This window comes from Phaethon aethereus (genome assembly GCF_964289735.1).
Source record: "Phaethon aethereus genome assembly, chromosome: 3".
Classification (NCBI taxonomy): domain Eukaryota; kingdom Metazoa; phylum Chordata; class Aves; order Phaethontiformes; family Phaethontidae; genus Phaethon; species Phaethon aethereus.
Window position 1 is genome coordinate 109206284 of NC_138576.1, and position 20591 is coordinate 109226874.

Consider the following 20591-nt stretch of genomic DNA (forward strand, 5'->3'; position numbering starts at 1 on the left):
ACACCTCCAAAGTCGGTCTGTGCCTGGCCAGGTTTGGACAGCCTCGCAGTCAGCATCCGTGCTACTCCCTTTCATGGCCATGATCTACACAGATGTTGCTGGTGTGGCTCATACCACTCTCATATCTAACTTCAAAAAGATTTTGGGGACCTCCTCTGCTATACTACGTATTGAATGGGCAACGCTTACCTTGTTTTCCTATTCAATAGCAACGGTTTCCCATCTAACTGTGTAAGCAGGACCTTGTGCTGAGTATAAGCAGAGGAATCCTAAGTGACTGAAGTCCAAAGCCACCAAACAAGTGGACAGTGTCTCCCGGCACATCGAGGCACCATATATCAGCAATGAAGAAAAACTTCTGGTTTATCACTTTCAAGGAAAACTTCCCACCACATCTCAGCAAACAGCAAGGTTGGGTGTTTTATGATTCTTCAGACATTGTTCAAACAATAATGTTTATTTTAGTCAGATAGGATGGCTCCAAACAAGTGTTAAGTGCACCCAGGCCTTGGGGTACAACATACAAAAGGAGGTGCCCCGCCTTCCAGGGCAGCAAGCGCAGGCGGGTGGGTGCAGTGCCAAGGGCTATCAGCCTCTGCGCCGCTGCCCGGGGAATGCTGCCCAGTGCCCGGCACATCCTGAGTCAGACCTAAAATATGAAACATATGGTTTGAGTTCTCCCCTGGAGGGCTGCTGTGCTACGCGGGTGCCAACAGCAGCATTTCAGCCATCCTTGGCAGCAGCTCACCACCAGCAGGGAGACGCTCCTTCTCCCACACCGCACGGTGGGGTTGCGCGTTTGGGGGGAACGCGCTGTTTGAGCTGCACAGGGGGATGGAGATGGGTGCATGCCAGCAGCGACAGCAACACGCCCTTTGGTTACCACCAGAAAATCAAGCTGTAAATTATTTCTGTTGTGCACAGCGTTCAAAATTATAGCAGGATGACAATACAGGGTACATATGCACCATATTAGTTTTTGAGCCTTATTAATTTTTTTCCTTTCCTTTAGTCTTTTTTCTGTGCTTACGGATTTGGACATGGATACTTCTGTTTTTTACACAGGAAAATTCTTTTTTTTTTTTTTTTTTTTAATTGATGGACACATGTGGCGATTTGGGAGCCAGGGCTGGCGCAGGCGTGACGCCGAGGAGGTGCCCAGCTGCGAGGGTGACGGGCTTCCCTTCGGGTCCGTGGGGAACAGAACTGGAGGCTGGGGGGGGGGGGCGGTCCTCATCGGTGAGTGGGAGGGGGTGCGGGTAACTCCGGGGCAAAGAGACTCGAGCAAACCGGAGGACAGCGCAGCGCTGAGCACTGGCAGCACTCGTGTCACCCGCGGGGGGGTGGGGGGGTGGTGTGTGTGCTGTCAGACCGGGCCGGGCGGGGCGGCGGCGGGGCGGGGCGATGGCGGGGATGGCGGCGGCGGTGGCGAAGGAGCGGGCGGCGGCGGCGGGCGCGGGGCGGCACGGCCGTGCCGTCCCCTACCTGGGCCAGGACTTCGGGGCGCTCCGGCGGCAGTGCCTGGAGGAGGGGCGGCTCTTCCAGGACCCTTCCTTCCCCGCCGGCCCCACCGCCCTCGGCTACCGAGAGCTGGGGCCCAGCTCCTACAAGACGCAGGGCGTCGTCTGGCGCAGACCCACGGTAGGGGCGGCGGGGCGGGCGATCCCGGTCGCGTCCTTTCGCGACACCACCGCGCCTTTGCACCTGACTTTTCTATCTTCCCCCCCCCCCCTCTTTAAATTGGATTTGATCTAGTGTGGGTGTGCTGTTTGCGCTCCCCCTTCTCCCTCTCGGCCCACCCGGAGGCACCTTTCTCTGGCTCCCGCCCGGCACCGGCGGGTCGGGGTGCGGCTGCTCAGCGCGGCGCGGGCGGCCCCGAGCTGAGCCTTGCCCCCCCTCCCCGGGCTGAGCCTTGCCCCCCCTCCCCGGGCTGAGCCTTCCCCGCCCCGTCCCGGGCTGAGCCTCCCCCCGCCGCACCCAGGCGGCCGCACAGCTCCGGTGCTCCCGTTGCCCGTTTGGTGAGGCTGCGGCCGCTCGGAGCTGCGGGGCTCTGCCGGTGGCCGGGCGGGCAGGGTGATGTGCTCCATCTGGAAAACAACCAACCGAGAAGCCGTTTGCCTTTCCGTGCGGACAGACCGCTTGCTTTGGGTTAGCGCTGGCGGCTGTCGCTTCGGATGACTCTTTTCCTTAGGAGAGAGGCGAGCTGACCGTGACGCCTGCGCCTCTGGCTACCGAAGCAGCCCTGTCTGGCCACGAGAGCCGTCGGGTCAGACGGACTCGAAGGTGCCTGGGCGTTGTACTACTACTACTACCCATGTAGTCAGTGGCAGGGAGGTAATAGCCGTGTGGTACATGCACGTGTGTAAAAACGCAGCAGGCCTCCTGGCACACTGTGAAGTGAGATGGCTGCCCACAAGCTTTGGTCACCAGCCCCCTTTCTCACCGCGCTTCGCGTGTCTGGTGCCCCGCACTCATTCCTGACCTGCTCCATCTCTGTGGCCTTGTCCTGCTGTGGTCAGTCATTTGTTTAAATTTGCTGCCGGTGGGGACTTGTTCCCTCCCTTACCTGTGGATATATGTAATGCAAGGCTTGTTTCTCTCCCAGGAGCTGTGTTCCAGCCCCCAGTTCATAGCCGGTGGAGCCACTCGCACAGACATCTGCCAAGGGGCCTTGGGTAAGGTGGAGGCAGAAAGCGGAGTTTTCTGTGCTGGTGCTGCCCCAGGACACCACAGTCCCCTGCTGTGCCTTCTGGGTTTACGCTAGGCTGTAACTCGCTCTGTAAATACATCTTCTTGCATCCTACTGCCTCTCTTCATCTCAAATCAGGACTTTCTTGCCTTTCCTCGACAGCGGCAGGCAGAGACCACACGTGTGTGTCCATTGAGCACAGCCTTGCTGGGTGCACCGGCCAGGGATGACACAGACCGGCTTCCTGATGGCTTTTCTGACAGCTACCAGTTCTTTTCGTGCCCGCATCCGTGTGCCTGAGAGTAGCTTGACTAATTTCTGCCTTTAACAGTCTGCTTAGAAGAGCACTTGAGTGCATAGCGGGACGTTTCTTTCCCCAGTGGGAGAGAGCGCTGCCGAGCAGGAGAGACCCCCTGAAACCTGAAAAGATGCAGTACGGGGAATACAAATTATACAGGGGCATTCTCGGTTGCGTGCCAGCTTTTGGGGAAAAACAAAACTGGGGTATTTTAGGAGAGATGGGCCAGCCTGTGAGCTGGCCATGCTTTTGCCATGGCTGCCACTCAGTTTGTGCAATGGCAGTCCCTGGGTCAGCTGCTCCGGAGGAGCCCCGGGAGCTGCGGGGAAGCCCCAGGGAACAGCGGGAAGTGAGCGGCTTAACCTGGTTGTGCGTGCAGAGCTATCCTGGCCTCAAAGCCTCTCTCCTGCCTTGCCTGCCAGAAGGGGTTTTGGGTGAGTGCCTCTGCATCTCTCCTCCTGGAGGGTAGCTGCGGGGGTGCCGGAGGAGATAAGCTGAAGTGGAAGCAGCGAGGCTCATATTTATTCCATAACTGTAGGGAGAGAGTTTTAGATCAGACTGATAGTGTGGCTGAGGGAAAGCCCTCAGTGTAGGGAAACATGATTAATACATGCCGTGTGTTGTGCTTTTGCAGCAGGGTTGGCAAAGGAAGGAAGTTCTGTTTGTTTGCTTTTCATCAGCATAATATTAGTCATGTTGCAGCCTCTTAGTTTCTAGTCCCACTGCTGCTATTTGTGTGTTCACGTCCAAAAATGTAACGGATAGGGAAGCTTATTTCACATGTTTCATGCTTATGTTTTCTTTCAGAAATTATCTGGCTTAGTGCTTTCACAACTAGACACAATTTGTATACAAAGCCCTGACAATAAAAAATGTTTAGATGGTGAATTTAGTTCTTCTCATGCCTAGATATCATCTGTGGCAGGGGTTAGGCTCTGTTGTGTAATGCGTGAAGTCCTTGACATGTCACCGCTTCCTTCGTGTGTTCTCTCTCTGCCCAGTGTTATATCTCCCACCATGACTATTTTGGCTTAAAGCATGTCCCAGTGTTTAAGACATGTGCCAGGCATCTGTCCTCTCTTTTTTATTGTGAAACTTTACAGCTAAGGAGTTGTTCAACTTGAAATTAGAGTTTATCGTAATGCCGTTTCAACATCTGGCATTTTGTAGAGATAGGAATTTCTGAAGGCACTTTGTTGCTTTCTGCCTTCTGCAGAGCTTCCAGCTCTTCTACCCAGATGTTGTGGCAGGAGGAGCACTGGAATGAAAGATTTGTAACTTTATTTTCAAGTTGTGGAGTTGCTGTTGCTAATGCCAAACGTTGTTTTAAATTGATGAAAGCATTTGTTGCCTTAATGGTCTTTGGACTAGTCAGATGTTCTCATGAGGCCGTACAGTATCACCAAAGCATACGAACTGACTCACAGCTGGTATTATTTTACCTCCTGAAACAGTATTTGAATAGGAGGTGGTTAGTGTTCTTGGTTGTATTACTGTTTTCACTATGACTAAGTACTGCTATGACTTGCCCCGCTATCTTCTTATGAATCTGGGCAGGATTTTGGTATTGTGTGGCAGTTTAGTGGTTGATGAAAAATTAGATGCTATTGATCTTTTTTCTGTGTAGCCATTGAGTTGCCAAGAGCCTGTATTGAATCTCTGCTTTTTCACACAATGAGGCTAGCATATGTGGTGTACAAATGCTTTTTGTATCGATACATTTGCTTAAGCTTCTATTTACTTTAACTTTGTGTGCTGACGCTGACGTCCCATCACATTTTAGGATGTTACAGAGAAGGTTGCACTGGAGATGTCAGGTGCTCTTGGAAACCTGTACTTTTTATTATGTTGCCTCTTTCCATAGGAAGCTTTTGTAGTCTTATTTATCCCCCAGAAGGCTTGACCACAAAGCAGCAGACCTGTACCCACATGGAGTTTCATCACTGTTGCTAAGCCGTTCGGAACATCTCGGAGTACTGCAGGGACAAATGAGGCATCCAGCGCACACGCACCCAATCACTGCTGCGACAGGCTTCTTGGCAGGGGATGTGTAACTGAACAGCTCGGCTGATGAGCAGTGGTACAGATGTTCCTTTTTGCTCTGTGGGCCAGATGCAGCCTATAAATTGGTTTCATTGTTTTTGACCTGGACTGTATGATACTGTGATGCATAAAAGGCATAGGTGATCATCAGCACAGAAAAGGTGGCAGTTCATTAGGTTCTCCGGACACCCAAGTTCTGCCCTTCGGGCTTTGGATTATTCTTTATTCTGTTTTAAGAAGAAACTTTTAAAGGAGAGTATTTGGTGTTAGTTTTGCAGTATCAGAGCTGAAGTCAATGACGGTATTTGGCTAAGAGCGGCAGCAAATGGGATGTGGTGACTCATTACAGCGGAGGGGAGGAACCAAAGCCACTGCGCAGAGGAAGCTTATTCACCCTTAACCACCTTCTTTGGAGGGGATGTCACCATGGTATCACAACATTGGGGCGTACACAGCACAGTATCTCTTGTCTGCTGTTTAGACACAGGTGTCTCCTCCTTAAATAAAAATGCATGGGAAAACAATGAATTGAGTAGCATGAACTTAGAAAATTACATGCATGATTTTCCCACACCGGCAACCACTCTACCGCAAGTGGGTTGCCACAGCCTCATGTTTCTAACCAGAAAACTTCCCGGGGTCCCATGGTATTAATATAAATACATTCAGTAGTTGTTAATCTATAGCTACGAGTGTTTTAAAATAATGACATGTCTGTGATTGGCTGAATGTACATTTTTCCTTTGACCCCGTACTGCCACTTGGGCTGTGCAGTCACCAGAGGAGCTGCCTTTTGCTTAGAGCCCTCCAGACGCTTCATGAGGATGTTTTGCTTGATTTTGCTCTCCAGAATGGCCAATTTTAAGCCCTTATGGCTATTTATGCTTGCCTTGCAGTTACATTTTTCATAACGTTCTTTTTTATAGCTGGAGATTAGGTAGATGCAGCGATGGATGTATAGAAGTAAGAAGTAAAACATTGATAGCAGCAAAAAGGAAGCATGACAGGAAAAAAATGTACTTGTTAATATAAACAAACTCAGAGCCTGATAATATTCCCTTTTCTGATAACCTTGTTCTGCCTATTGTATTGTGGATTTACAAAAATGCTCCATGATTAACCTAGCCTTGCTAACACTCCTTTCAAATTCTTCATATAAGTAACCTATCTGTTAGCCTCCTCTTAGACTTTCCTTCTCTATCAAAGGAAAGTCACTGTCAAGAGCCTTACAAAAGTAGCAGTTCTTATAGTTAAGACTATTTGGTAAAGACCTTGCTCAGGCTTAATTAGTGCAGGCTAAAACTCCAGGTATTATCACAAGATCTGTTCTCATCCAGGCTTTGAATTACCGGGTCTACTTTTGGTGATGACTGTTCAGAAAGGGAGAGTTGATATCCTAGCTCTTGAGCACTTTTCAACATGGAAACCAAAGGGTGGTGTGTCTCACATGTATGCTGCATCTGCGTTTTAACCTCAAGAAGATCCTGCTCAGTGTTGTCTGAGTTAAATCTGTGTTTGTCTGGCTCCCAGTTCTCCTTAGAAACCAGCATAAAGTTGAACAGAGAGATTTTATAACAAAGCCTGCTGTTTCTTTCTCTTCATGTCTGCCTTGATGGGACAGCTAGAAAATAAAGGAAATTCTTTATAAATTTTGCTTATGAGCTTAGAGGCTCTCTGAGGGGAGTTTCTTCTCCTTGAACTTCAGCGCTTCTTATCTACAGGGGAAAATCTGATTCAAAAATGTATCACAGCATTAAAGGGTATATGCTCTTAATCTACATGCCTGAGCAGTTTCTTGACCAAACCTTCCTGAGATACTGTGGTCATATTGAGTTGTTCATTTATTCTTTCTGTGCTGGCTCGCTGCCTGCCCAGACCCTGCCTCATTTGTGGAATAGAAGCACTAATATTTCTTTGGAAGAGTGGTGGGACAGCTGCTCTCTGAGCCAGACTTGCTGCTAATTTAAATCAGCATAGTTTTTCTGAGAGTAGTAACACCAGTGTCAAATGCTCTGGGGGTCTCTTGGAGTTGTTGAGTTCGCCTGGTTGAGTAAGGTTGTGCAACGTGGACTCCGGTTTGTGCTGCAGGTTGAGCAATAGAGAGAAAAAACACTTCCACAGCTGCTGGTGAACACGGGGCACGGGACATGCTGTTTCCACCCTCCCAACAGAGCGTGCACACAGTGCCTTCAGCCCTGCCTGCAGGGTAGGGGTAGGGGCCAGGCGTGGTTTTACCCAGCTGTGCCTTAGGACCGGCACAGCAGCGCCGAGCAGGCAGAGTTGCTCTCTTGCTGGGTTTATCTAACTTAGTCTGAATGAGAGCATGGACCTGCCTAACCATGCTGAAGGCATCCTGGTAGTCGAGGCAGGTGTGCCTGTACCGGCTTTAGTCTAGCTAGCGTAGGTCTGAGGTGCCAGAGACTCGCTTTGCCTCCGAGTTGCGTGTGTCTGTAAAAGCCTTGCAGAGCGTGGGATGGGGTTGTTGCGCTGCTCGGGCAGGCACCTCTCTGCGGGTTATCAGTTATTTGGCCTCTGTGCTGAAATGAGACTGGTTACCCTATCCATTTGTGTATTTGTGACTTGTCTCATGCCTGTTCCCAGTGTCCAGGGATTTTGAGATTGCTGTCTCTTAGAAGTTAAAAGTCTCACTGGGGCTTGCTAACTTTTCCCAAGTGGGAATGATTGTTCCTGGTGGAGCAGGAACACAGTGGCACAGCAGGGAGAATAAGATCCGTGCTCTTTTCCTTTTTCTTTTAGGGTTTTGTTGCTCTTGAACACCCAGTGGCTCCTGGGTGCTAGAAGAGGAATGTTTGCGGGGGAGGCCACGGCTTACCCACCTACGTGCGGTGATGGGGCGCTGATGGAGAGCGCTCAGCTCTGCTGCTGTGCGTGCTGGTCTAGTGCACGTGCATATTTACATCCATCCCCTTCTCCCACGATGCCTCTGACATACAATATTTCTACTGCCAGGTACATAACAACCTAGTGCTCTCTTGACCTGTCACAAGCTGTGACCTCCTTTAACTCAGTAAAGTGACAGAAAGACTTTTTTGCCTGGGTTAATGAATTGACTTGCTGTGTGATGAGTGCCAGTAGGAGAGAAAGAAGTTAAAGAGGAAGGGGTGGAGACAATATGACATTAATTCAGAGGTAGTATGGTGTTAATTCAACCTGACCCCACAAGAGTCCCAGTTGAAGTGCCAGGGCTGTTCTCTAGCAGGGAGTTGTCCCTTGGACTTGAAAAAGCCCAGCTCTTGTTCAGAAACTACCTGTTTTGGAGACCTAATAAAAATGGGGATCCTCGGTACAAGAGGGATCTCTGGGCAGTCTCTCCCAAGTGATTACCATGCTGTCACGTTGGTTTGAAGACTCCTTTGGTCAAAAAAAAAAAAAACCAAAAAGACCAAAAAACCCAACAAAAATAACTTTGTGCAGTGTATTGGTGTATGGGAAAGCACAGCTCTAAGCTGAACTGAATTTGAAGTCCTGCTGTTTCCTTTTGACCAAAGGGTTTGTTTTCAGAGCCATTTACCATTCTCCTCTGAGAGGAGAACTGCTGCGAAGGGTAACTGCTAAAGCACTCGCGTGGCTCGGAGGCAGGGGATCATACTGTTAATTGTAGATTAGCCCATCTAAAAATGTCTCTTAGTATCTTCTGGTCCTGACTGCTTTCCCAGCAAGCACGTTTGCTGTGCTTGGCAGTGCCTCTGAAGGCACCAGAAGGTACACAGCTCCCAGGGAAGAGGGTCTCAACGCTAGGAAGGAGGCTGTAAGAAGAGTCGCCATTTTGCAGGGTGAGATGGATGTGCTGTCGCAGCAGAGGGAGGGGAATGCCCTTGTTGCTCTGTATCAGAAATGGTGTGGCCAGCAGGAGCAGGGAAGTGATCGTGCCTCTGTACTCAGCACTGGTGAGGCCGCACCTTGAATCCTGTGTTCAGTTTTGGGCCCCTCACTACAAGAAGGATGTTGAGGTGCTGGAGCGTGTTCAGAGAAGGGCAGCGAAGCTGGTGAGGAGCCTGGAGCACAAGTCTTATGAGGAGCGGCTGAGGGAACTGGGATTGTTCAGTCTGGAGGAGAGGAGGCTGAGGGGAGACCTTCTCGCTCTCTACAACTACCTGAAAGGGGGTTGTGGCGAGGTGGGTGTTGGTCTCTTCTCTCAAGTAACTAGTGATAGGATGAGAGGAAATGGCCTCAAGTTGCACCTTGGGGTGGTTTAGACTGGATATTAGGAAAAATTTCTTTATCGAGAGAGTGGTCAAGCATTGGAACAGGCTGCCCAGGGAGATGGTGGAGTCACCATCACTGGAAGTGTTCAAAAAACGTGTAGACGTGGTGCTTCAGGACATGGTTTAGTGGGCATGGTGGTGTTGGGTTAATGGTTGGACTTGATGATCTTGAAGGTCTTTTCCAACCTTAATGATTCTGTGATAATCTGTCACAGGAGAATGGCAAGGTGACTTTCCTCTTTGAAAAACTTCTCTGACACGACGATTTCTCCATTGCAGTACAAGCAGCCAGAGGCAGGGCTGAAGGCAATGTTTTATGTTCGGTTCTTCCCCTCTAGGCTATGAAATAGTAAAAGCATCTCAGGTGTGGAAATTATTCTGAAATTCCACATCTTCCACCTTTTGTGAGAAGCAGAAAGGGTGAGGGGACAAATGTCATCCATAGAGCTGCTGCTGGGGATCAGCTGTGAGAAGCGACGGGCAGCCTGGAGGGAGTTGCAGGTTGCCCGTGTTCCTCCTTGTGCCGAGTAGTGCTGGGTTTGAGCTTGAGAGTGACCAAGAGCTGCTTCTCCCTGAGACTTTCTCTCAGCTGCCTGTTTGAACCCCAGCTTCTCACCTGCGAGCTTTTGACCCTTTTCCTATATGAGAGAGCTGGCTGTATCAAGGCTACTGCTTTGCTGGCCTCTGACTTGCCAGCAGCTGTGGCTGGTTCAGGTTTCTTGAATGTGCGATCCTACGCACACTGCAGGACCATTCTGTGGGATCTGATGTGTAATACTGGCTTTCCTGTGTTCACAAAGCAAAGCAAGAGCAGATCTGGTAATGGTAACAAGGAGTTTTGTGTTGGGCTGTGGGAGTCAGGGGATCAGCTGGGTCTTCAAGTCTCTAATCACCTTGCTAATGGGCTCCAGGAGGCCCCTGGCTGAGCAGAAAAGTCACCGCTCTGTTAAAGTAACACTGGTTTCTGAAAATAATTACAAAAAATAGAGGTAATGTTTATATAGTTGTGGTCTCCTCCTCCCTCTGCTTGGTAGGAGATGGTGTGGAAAAATACTATCCAGACAGCCTGGGCTCTGGGGCTCTGGCGTGAGGGCTCGGTGTATGTTGGCTCCATCCCAGGAAGGGTGAAGAGGTGTGTGGGACTGGCGAACAGTGCGTGCCTTCAGACCTTGCCTGACTCTCCGGTGACTAGCGCCAGAGACGGGATGTGGGACTAAACAGAGAGGCCTCTAGCAAGAGCCTCCAGTAGATGTGTAAGGTGAAAGGAGCTCCTATTTGGTAGGAGTCGGGCAAGAGACCTTACAGGGAGCTCGTCCATAAGGTAGACCTCTGGATGGCAAGTCAACAGGCATTTAGTAAACACGGAGGAGGGAAAGGAAAACAGCCTATGCTTGAGAAAACACTGGCTTTTTGAGGAAAAACTGCACCCCTGAGCACCTGCGTGTGCCCACAGGTCCTGCTCTTCGCCTTTTCCTTATGCTGCTTCCTAACCTGTAGATACTTAATTGAATATTAAGGTTTCTTGCAAATAGTTCGGCATGGGTGATAACTGTGCTGGTAAATCATAAAAAGCCTGCTTTTACCTTTTTTTTTGTTACTCTGGTCTCGAGGAAGCACAACACGTGCCTGGAAGTGACGTGTATTGTGTACGTGCATTTGATCTGCCTTAGAGCTAAAGTGATGGGAGGGGTCATCTCATTGCAGCTGAGGTGGTTATTAGTCGTAATGCACAATCCCTGTGCAGTGCAAAAAATAAAGAATAAAATCTCAATAACGAACTTTTGGTGTTTTTTTTTTAAACAGGAGACTGTTGGCTCTTGGCCGCTATTGCCTCTCTCACCCTGAATGAAGAAATACTGGCCCGTGTCGTTCCCAAAGATCAGAGCTTCCAGGATAAATATGCAGGCATTTTCCACTTTCAGGTAGGTAGAAAACTGGCTCTTGCCATCCCCCCAGTGCTGTTGGCCAGGAACCAGCGTGGCTGGCTCTGTCTGCTTGTGTGGTGTTTCCTGGAACATTCTGAGGGATGTCAAAGAGCCAGGCAGAAAAACGGAGACATCCAAAAACGGTGATGGTGGTGGAAGGAAGACGACTGCTAACCAAAGAGCTGGGAGCAGGGGCTGCCTTTTGTGATCCTTCCTCCATCAGCAGATCCAGCTGAGGACGTGCATCCCTGAACAGGATGGGTGAAGCTGGCTGTGAGGGGGAGAGCTTTTTCTCTAGGAAATCAGTGTTAACAGATAAACGTCCTGGTCACCACCCCATGCCGTGCACTCGGGTCACAAAGTGTTTGTGCTCTCTTTCCAGTTCTGGCAGTACGGGGAGTGGGTGGACGTGGTGGTGGATGACAGGCTGCCCACCAAGAACGGGGAGCTGCTCTTCGTGCACTCAGCAGAGGGCAGCGAGTTCTGGAGTGCGCTGCTGGAGAAGGCCTATGCCAAGTGAGTCAAGGCCAGGGCAGCCCTCCTAGGGCTTTTACCCCACTAAAATCTCCTCGTGCCTCTCCTTCCCCATAGCATCCTCAACTGCGCGGATACTACCTATGTAAAATGTCAGCCTAATTGTTACCCTTTAAAACTTCTAGGGTATCCCACAGTGGCTGCTTTAGTAAAGCTTTGCCGACAGGTGCTTAAGACAAGTAGCCAAAAGTACTGGCTTTGCTGCTAGCCAGGAGAAATAGCTCTTGCATCTCACGGCAAGGCTGTTCCTAGAGTGTTGTCTCCTGTCACTGGGGTCTGGAAGCTCAGTTTCATATGCTCTACCCACCTGTGAGGGCTTGTGGCAGCAGTGCTTCAACACGCAAAGCACACCAGTCCACGTGCCCAGGTCTCTGTTCCAGGTGAAGATGCTCAAATCTGAATTTCCAGTTTGGGGATGGCCAGGGAGGAATTCTGCCATCTAATATTACTATTTTCAATTGACTTAAGAAATTCAGCTAATTAGATCAGCTGAAAAATCAGACCCATAATTGTTAAAGGGATTAAAAGACTGTGGAACTAGAGGGGAAAATTGTTTGATCTTGATTTTTTTTTAATATTATTGTTTTCTTCAAATAGTGTTCATGATTTCTGTCATTGTTATGACAGAACCTGCAACTTGTGTACATGATCATATAAGATTTTATGCTGGGCTTTCCAAGTACAGAGGTGTAAGAAGCAAAGCTGGGGATGGGGGGGTGCATTCATAGCTGCTGTGGTGCTGTTGAAAGCAGAAATGCTGCAACAGTTGGCACAACTGAGTGCCTCTCCATGAGAAGAGGAGAATAGGGAGCCTGATGGTTGTGTGTGTGTCCCCTTTTGTGCAGGCTGAACGGATCGTACGAGTCTCTCTCTGGTGGCACCACCACTGAGGGCTTTGAGGACTTCACCGGTGGAATTGCAGAATGGTATGAGCTGCAGAAGGCACCACCCAACCTCTTCAAAATCATTCAGAAGGCACTTCAGAAAGGCTCTCTCCTTGGCTGCTCCATTGACGTGAGTTAGCAGGCTTATTGCTGGATGCTCGGCTTTTGCTGTGCATGCAGGCAGCTGGGGGATGGACCCATGCTCCATCCGCAGGAGGTGCACAAAGGATGCTGATCCTCTCTGCTATGGTTCTCTGCTAGACCTTTGACACGAGAGTGTGACACAGGCACATACTCTTCTAGGGGTTTAGGTTGAAACGTAGGCTTCATTAGGCCATGTGTAAAAGCTCGTTGCCTCCCTTGTTTTTGTTCCTCGAGACCTAGAGCTTTTGTTCTTTCATAGATTCATGGTGGCAAATTGTAGAGGGAACTCATTAGGGGTCCTGATGGACATCTTTGTTCTTAAGAAAGCCCATAGCTTGGCAGCAGGTTGGTACAGGCTGAGTGGGTCTGGACAGAAAGCTGCTGCTAATGGCTTCTGCAGTCAGATGCTCAGAGGTGGAAGCCTCCATCCTTATCGTAGCCTGTTTGTCGCACAAATTGTACCAAAATGTTCCCAAAAAACCTGGGCTCTGTTCTTGAAGCAGGGAGGCTTGGACTGTTGCCAGGCCTTTAAAAGGCTTTATCAGAACACACGTTGCCAAAAGCTGAACCTCTACCAGAAGTAAAAGAGGAGCTTTGGCTCTGCCTGCAAGGATTCAGCACCACTTTTGGCCTCACTGAAATGAGTCTTAAGTATGGTTATTGTGATAATCACCCTGCTCCCAAAGGAGATCACATCTTAGTTATATCTAAAGTGAAGGTAAACTGTTCTTTAAGAACTTCGTTCATAGTAGAAACTCAAGTGTTTCCTCCCATTTTTTAAGTTAAATCAGAGTCACAGGAGACGGAAACTTCACAGCAGGAAAAGTACTTGGCTAATATCAGCGTGCGACTTCGCAGCACTTTCAAGGCTGTTTTACTAGTTTGCATTTAGATAAGAGTCTGACATCTGGATTTTTGCCCCAGAATGATAGAAATATTTTGTCGGGGGTGAGGGGAAGTAAATATGTTCCTTCATTGGTAAGTGCTGACACTTGCTATATTATTGTTGTCATTTAACCCCAGCTGGCAACTAAGCACCACACAGCCGCTTGCTCCCCCGCAGTGGGATGGGGAGAGAATTGGATGGGTAACAGTGAAAAAAGTCATGGGTTGAGATAAAGACAGTTTAACAGGTAAAGCAAAAGCCAGGCACACAAGCAAAGCAAAACAAGGCATTCATTCATCACTCCCCGTGGGCAGGCAGGTGTTCAGCCATCTCCAGGGAAGCAGGGCTCCATCACCTGTAACGGTGACTTGGGAAGACAAACTCCATAGTTCCAAATGTCCCCCCTTTCCTTCTTCTTCCCCCAGGTTTATATGCTGAGCATGACGCCATATGGTATGTTGGTATTTGGTCAGTTGGGGTCAGCTGTCCCAGCCGGGTCCCCTCCCAGCTTCTTGTGCACCTCCACCCTGCTCGCTGGTGGGGTGGGGCGAGAGGCAGAAAAGGCCTTGACTCTGTGTCAGCACTGCTCAGCAGTAACGAAAACATCCCCGTGTTATCAACACTGTTTTCAGCACAAATCCGAAACACGGCCCCATACTAGCTACTGTGAAAAAAATTAACTCTATCCCCACCGAAACCAGCACAATTATAAACTAATCATTAGTGAGTTAAGCCTTTGAAAAATCCTGTAGAATATTCTCTTCAGTCAGAGAAACAGGGACACAGAAGTTAAGCATTACGTGAAGAGTGTGCTGCAGGGCAGTAACAGGGCATGAACTGACAGCAGGAGTCCTGCCTGCTTCATCCCACCCTCTTTGTAAGCTTCAGATACGCTTGTTTAAAGATCACGTGCTTTCTGCAACGGTGGGAAGGCAATGGCAAACATACGTTTCACAGAGGTTTAAGCATCTTTAGAGCAAGAAGTCGGGCAGTCACTTTCTAGCAAGCAGTGACTTTTCTCTGGGTTGTTCATAGGCCAGACTGCCCAAGTATTGCAATGGCCGCAAAAAGCGAGAGGGTGATGACGCCTTCAGGTGTGAATGGCACCCAGAGCGCAGGGTGGTGGTGCTGGGGAAAGGAAGGGAAAGGCGCTGGCGCCAGAGGGGGTGTTTTGGCCTAGAAGCGAAGCCCTGGGGCTTGTTGTACCTGGGTGTGATCCCTGGTGACGCCTGGGCAGCCTCGGGTGGGTCACCCTCTGTGTTCCTCCTGGTCCCCTGAGAACGCGGAGTTGGTCCTGTGTATTCCTTCTGTACGGCGTTTGGAGATGGCGGAGCCAGGAGGGAGCCGTGCTGCGGTGCAGGGACTTCTGGCACGCACCCCACGCCGGGAACGCGGGCCCCGGGGCTCCAGCGCCGCCACACGCGGCTGCCTTCCCCTGTCCCCACGCGGTCACGCAGAGCCCTCGCGTTGCTGCTGCGCAGCAGCCGAGCCGGCCCTGAACCAGCCCTCCCGAAAGCCCTGCCAGAGGGGGAGGCTTTGCTCCCATTGAGTCCCCGGCTGCGTGGGAAGCCGCGCTCACCCGGCCTCTTTGTTCCCGCAGATCACCAGTGCGGCGGAGACGGAGGCAGTCACTTCCCAGAAGCTGGTGAAGGGACACGCGTACTCGGTCACCGGGGCAGAGGAGGTGGGTGCGCTGCCCCAAAGGGGTGAAATGCAGCGAGCTTCGTGCACGGCCTGGGCCGTGGCAGCCACAAATTCGTCTTCAGCGTTGCAGATTCTCCAGTCTCGCCCGTTTTGCCGAATCAGGTTTTGAGTCCCTTATTTCTGAAGAAATACGGAATTAGTCAGCGTGTTTTGGATAAACACAAACTTAGCTTCTTGGGGTTTTGAGAAAAAAAAAAATAATAATAAAAAAAAAAAAGCATGGCTATTTCCCAGCGGGAAGGCCTGTGCAGAGGGCACACTGTGCTGGTGCCCGGGCCCTTCGACACGTTTCGGTATAGCAGGCAGCACCGTACCTTAAAAGCACAGCAAGATGGGCGAGACGTGTGCCAAGCAACCAAAAAAAAAAAAAAAAAAAAGAAATTATTATTCCTTAAATGCCTGCCGAACAGCGCCTTTCGGCAGGGCAAGGTGCCTGTCCAAGAGCGGGTGGCTGGCGAGGGGAAGGCGAGTGGAAAAACAAAAGAAACAGGTGGTGGCATCCTTCCAGGTCTGTTAATGGACTTTCGGTCACTTCACTGGTAATTGTTTCTGAAATAATTTCTGAAACTTCGGAGCGAGGGTGGAGAGCTGCTGACAGGCAGGTTTATGTGCTTGTATTTGGTCCTTCTCTCACAGCAAAAGCAGCAAAGAGGGAGTTTGGCCTTAATTCACAAACAGGCGTGGTTTAGCCAGGCTTTTCCTTTGGAGATACGTGCAGGCTTTGTCAGGGTAGTTCATCTTCGGCACCGGAGCATCATTTCGGCACTCTGCGCTGCTGGTGCTCTGTGAAGTTTTCTTGGCTTCAGGCTCTAGAGGTGCGCCAGCTCCTTCCTCAGATTAGTGTGTTCCCCGTAAATACTGGGTGTTCCCACCGAAACTCGTACAGCTTTGCTTGGCCTGGCCTCAGCGTGCTCGGAGATCAGCAGATAACAAGCCAGGGCACCGGCACGGTGCAAAGACTTGATGTCATGGCAGGGCTGACGCCGCTGCGCCGTGCGGCGTTTGTGTGGTCAAAGGGGTTGTGGCCGGACCGACTATCAGGTCTGGTGCAGTTCAGAATATGTATAGGGAGGGGGAAAAAGCATCTGAATGTGAAAGGGCAGTTTATACATAGATGAGAGCTTTAGAGAAATATCCCCTTGTACCTGCTTTTTGGCAGTCCTGTAGCAGCTCTATGTTCCCGTTGCTTGAAATCCTATCAGAGGTAACTTTTTTTAGGGGCACAAAACATTTTGGTTATCGTGAGCTTTGCACAAAAACCTTTTCTGGACAAGCTTGGGTGTGTGGAGCTCATTCAAATCAGTTTAACTTCATGGCTTTTGGACCAAATGAGGGAGTGTTTGTGTATATACACTTCAGTGTTTGTGTAGCACTGAGATACTTGCTCTGTCATGTCCTTTGATTCCCATAGAAAAGGTGGGAGTGCAGTGCAGAGTCCCTGGGTAACTCCATACACTTCTGATCCCATCAGGTGAACTTCCGAGGAACAGTGCAGAAGCTGATCAGAATCCGAAATCCCTGGGGGGAAGTGGAGTGGACTGGAAAATGGAATGACAAGTGAGTCGATGGCTTGCGTGTTGCCTGTAGGCTTTCACTGGAGGGGTATGATCGTGTTTCTGCTATCACCTGTCTTGTCCCTGCCTCAAACTCCTCTCCTAAGTCACATCTGGATGTGATGTTTGCTCTGAGCTGTTTAAAAGAAGCATCCCACCGCTGTCGTCTTCCATGTAGGCATCACAGTGTGCGGCTCCCTTCATACAAACACCTGCCTCCGTGTAAGGTTCAGTGATTTTGTTGGTGGTTCCTACAAGCCTCTCTGTGTAGTTTCTGCTTCTTTAACAGCCCAGGTTCAGCGATGAGCTTCTGAAAACTTACTTTCTAAAAGGGCTTTGAAAATCCGTTATGTTGTTAGCAATGAAAGCTGAAGTTTACTCACTGCTGTGGCTGGGCAGTATTTATTCTGGGTGTTGCTTTTTCTAAAATAAAGCTCCATCTCAGTCAAGGCATAAGCACTTTCTGCAAATAAAACTCTGGTTTTGATCCTTGAGAAGTGAGGTATCGAATATCCCAGGTCCCTGTATTTTAATTCTGCTGTGGTTTGAGAGCCATGCAGCTGCTTTCAGCTAGGTATTGTGGAGTGTTGCAATTGTGTAGAGCTGTAAGAAAGTGAAATCATTGTGTCAGAACAGCCACATTAGGATTTAACCTTTACCATACCCTGTAGTTGATGTGGGGTTGTCTTTCAGCTGCCCAAACTGGAGTGGCGTTGACCCTGAGGTGCGGGAGCGGCTGACGAGGAGGCATGAAGATGGGGAATTTTGGTAAGTAGCGCCGAGTTTCCTTTCAGGCTGAAGGGAATGTCTTCTCCTCTGCTTTTTTCACACTAAGTAACCTCTCCCAGTACACTGTCAAAAATGAGTGAACAAATTCACTCCAAACCCTAGCGCTAAATTGCAGCGGGAGGGAGGGATAGACGAGGTGGTTGTATAGAAAACTTGTCCATCCTAAGAAGACGTTGTCTGTGGCATTGCCTCCCACAGGATGGCGTTCAACGACTTCTTGAGACATTACTCCCGCCTGGAGATCTGCAACCTGACTCCAGACACCCTGGCAAGTGACAAGTACAAGAAGTGGAGCCTGATGAAGCTGGAGGGGAACTGGAGGCGAGGAGCCACTGCAGGGGGCTGCAGGAATTACCCAAGTAAGAGAAATTTGAGAAATCCTTTAGTCATCCACTTGTTCTTTCTCTGGGAGGTGGTTTGGGATGGCCTATGGAGGAGGATGATGTACTTTGGATATCCAGGACTGATGTCCAAAAAGTGCAAGTGTTTCGGAAATGTGGCTCCCTGATGAACGACTTACTTGTGGTTGTAAAGGCTGTGGGGGAGTGTTAGTTTTTCCTCCTCACAGCTGATTTTGGAAGTCAGAGCCGCATCTGTCCTAACTGACATGTATGTATCGGCATGGCTGCTTTCAAAGGAGCCTCTGAGCAGTCTGCATAAATCCAATTCCCAGACACTTTCTGGACGAATCCACAGTATTTAATCAAGCTGGAGGAAGAAGATGAGGATCCTGAAGATCCTGAGAGGGGCTGCACTTTCCTCGTTGGCCTGATTCAGAAGCACCGGCGGAAGCAGAGGAAAATGGGAGAGGACATGCACACCATCGGCTTTGCAATTTATGAGGCAAGTAAGGCAGTACAGGTGAATGGGAGGAAAAGGAAAACTCGCCTTATAAATGAGGTAGTGCAGTTCTCAAACTGGGCTTTTTACCAAAGCTCAGCTGGGTTGAGTTGGACACCAGCTGCAGCAAGGAAAAGTCCACTTAGATGTTTAGATAATTCTCCTCCACCAAAACAATGGCCAAGCACAGGGACAGGTACCCAGAGAGATGATGGAACCTGCATTCCTGGAGGTATTCAAACCTAGACTGGACAAGGTCCTGAGCAACCTCATCTAACTTTGATATTGGCCTTGCTTTGAGTACGGGGTTGGACCAGATAACCTACAGAGGCTGCTTCCCACCTGTAATATTCTAGATGCTTCTAGGTGCTTCTAAATGGAGGAGCAGAAAAAGTATTAAAAAAAAAAAAAAGAAATAAAAGTGCAGAAATCCTGTCTGCCCTTTCACTTGTCAGGCTGTGGTGAAAAGCAGCAGAATGAGAGCAGCCATGGTAGGGATGTGACACTAGCTGGGACACCTGCGCTAACCTGGGGAGTGTGAACCCAGCAGCAGAAGCAGCCAAACACCTGTAAAACTCCTTCTGCTGATTAAAGGGTCAGAGACATGTCTATGGTAACTACTTAAGCAGGACATTTTGTCCAGAGCTGCAAAGCAACGGTGCTTAACTGGCAGTGAAAATAGGACTAATGGACTTGCCTGCCTATAATTATAGAGCGACCTGCAATAGGTGCAACTGCTTGCTTTCTCAATATCCCAGCTTTGGAAAAGCTTGTCAAAGAATCTGGTCCCTGTAGGGAAATAAGCTTTAAAGCAAAGCTAGGTCCCCTGAACCCCTAAGGAAAGAGAAAACGGCATTATTGTCTTGTTCGGCCCCTGCCTCCTCTCCTGATGGTGGAGAGGTTGAGGGGTGAAAGAGAAGGTGGGAAGAAATAGTAGAGAAACTGAGCCTACAAAAAAATATCACAACAAGCCACAGGATAGAGGGTCAGCAGGAAACCACAACCAGCCTGGCTGCATCTGTGCCAGGCTGTGCCCGTGCTGCCCCGGCTGAGCCTCGCCTGCCTCCAGGATGGGGCTGGGAGCAGAGCCAGCAGTCAGCATTGGGTGACATGGGCTCAGTGCACACCTTCCCCCTTAAGACACTTTCCCCCCCCCACCTCCCAAAAGTGTGGATGTACCTGCTATACCAACACTGAAAAGAAGTAGCTCTGGAGCTGCCATTCAACAGGCAAATAACTCTTTTCCTTTTTCCTTTTCTCCTTGCAGGTGCCCCCAGAGGTATGTAGCAAGCGTTCGTGGTCAAGGTGCAGATTTGGGGCTGAATGGCTTGTGGGAAGAAACGGTTCAGAGGATCCTCATTCACTGCAGGACAATATTGACTGTGCAGAGTCTAAAGTTAGAGGCCATTTATTCTGGAAGGGGACTTGAGCCCATGTTGTGTTTTCAGAGCACCTTGGGTTGGGATAAGAGCTCTCTGTACCACAGAAACTCACCAAAGCTGCTCTTCCACGGGTCTTCTCCCAGCCCAGACCCACACCTTCTCCCCCAGACCACAGCTGCTTTTCTTAGTTTTGCGCAGAGTTCATGTTTGACACACAACTAATATTCCACGGAGGTGTTTATTTTCATTTCCCTAAGCACTGTCTTTATTGGTTTCTCTCTGTTTCTACCTGCAGGTAGCTTGCCCCGGGGATCAGAGTGGGGTGTGCAATGTAGCGATGCCTACGCAATACGAGGCAGGGCTGTAGATCCCTCTGAGCTGTTGCTCCTCAGAGGAATGAGTGAGCTTGAGCAAAATGCCTGGATATAACCTCAGTACAGCGCTTGTTGTACTTACAAGGGTGCATGCAAAGCAGCTGGGGCACCTCACAGCTCCTGAGGCTATGCTCAAACCAGCTGCTGTTATGTAAAATGCGGTTTCATGAGGAAAGGAAATGGTGCTACCGGTTAATTAAATTTCTTATGTACCTTTTGAATGCCTTAGCAGTACTCTGTCAGCGGCTCAGCTCTCACTCCAGTGGTCCAAAAACCTGATTTCCATAAAAAAGAGACTCTAGCTACAGTCCCGTGACTTT

The 20591-nt window shown here is 49.6% G+C and overlaps 1 protein-coding gene across 3 annotated transcripts in view; it reads left to right on the forward strand.

Moving 5' to 3' along the window:
* Positions 1-568: 568 nt before the first annotated feature.
* LOC309403678 (calpain-2 catalytic subunit) overlaps positions 569-20591 on the forward strand; it is a gene marked incomplete at its 3' end in the record, with an annotated part of 29418 nt that continues 9395 nt past the window's right edge. For all 3 annotated transcript variants that reach the window (XM_081997915.1, XM_081997914.1, XM_081997913.1), the window contains exons 1-10: positions 569-1641; positions 2606-2675; positions 11060-11178; positions 11564-11697; positions 12561-12729; positions 15230-15313; positions 16805-16890; positions 17580-17654; positions 17874-18034; positions 18349-18530. In XM_081997915.1, the coding sequence (XP_081854041.1) occupies positions 1405-1641; positions 2606-2675; positions 11060-11178; positions 11564-11697; positions 12561-12729; positions 15230-15313; positions 16805-16890; positions 17580-17654; positions 17874-18034; positions 18349-18530 (1317 nt within the window). In that variant the 5' untranslated portion in view covers positions 569-1404. The remainder of the gene's footprint in view (positions 1642-2605; positions 2676-11059; positions 11179-11563; positions 11698-12560; positions 12730-15229; positions 15314-16804; positions 16891-17579; positions 17655-17873; positions 18035-18348; positions 18531-20591) is intronic.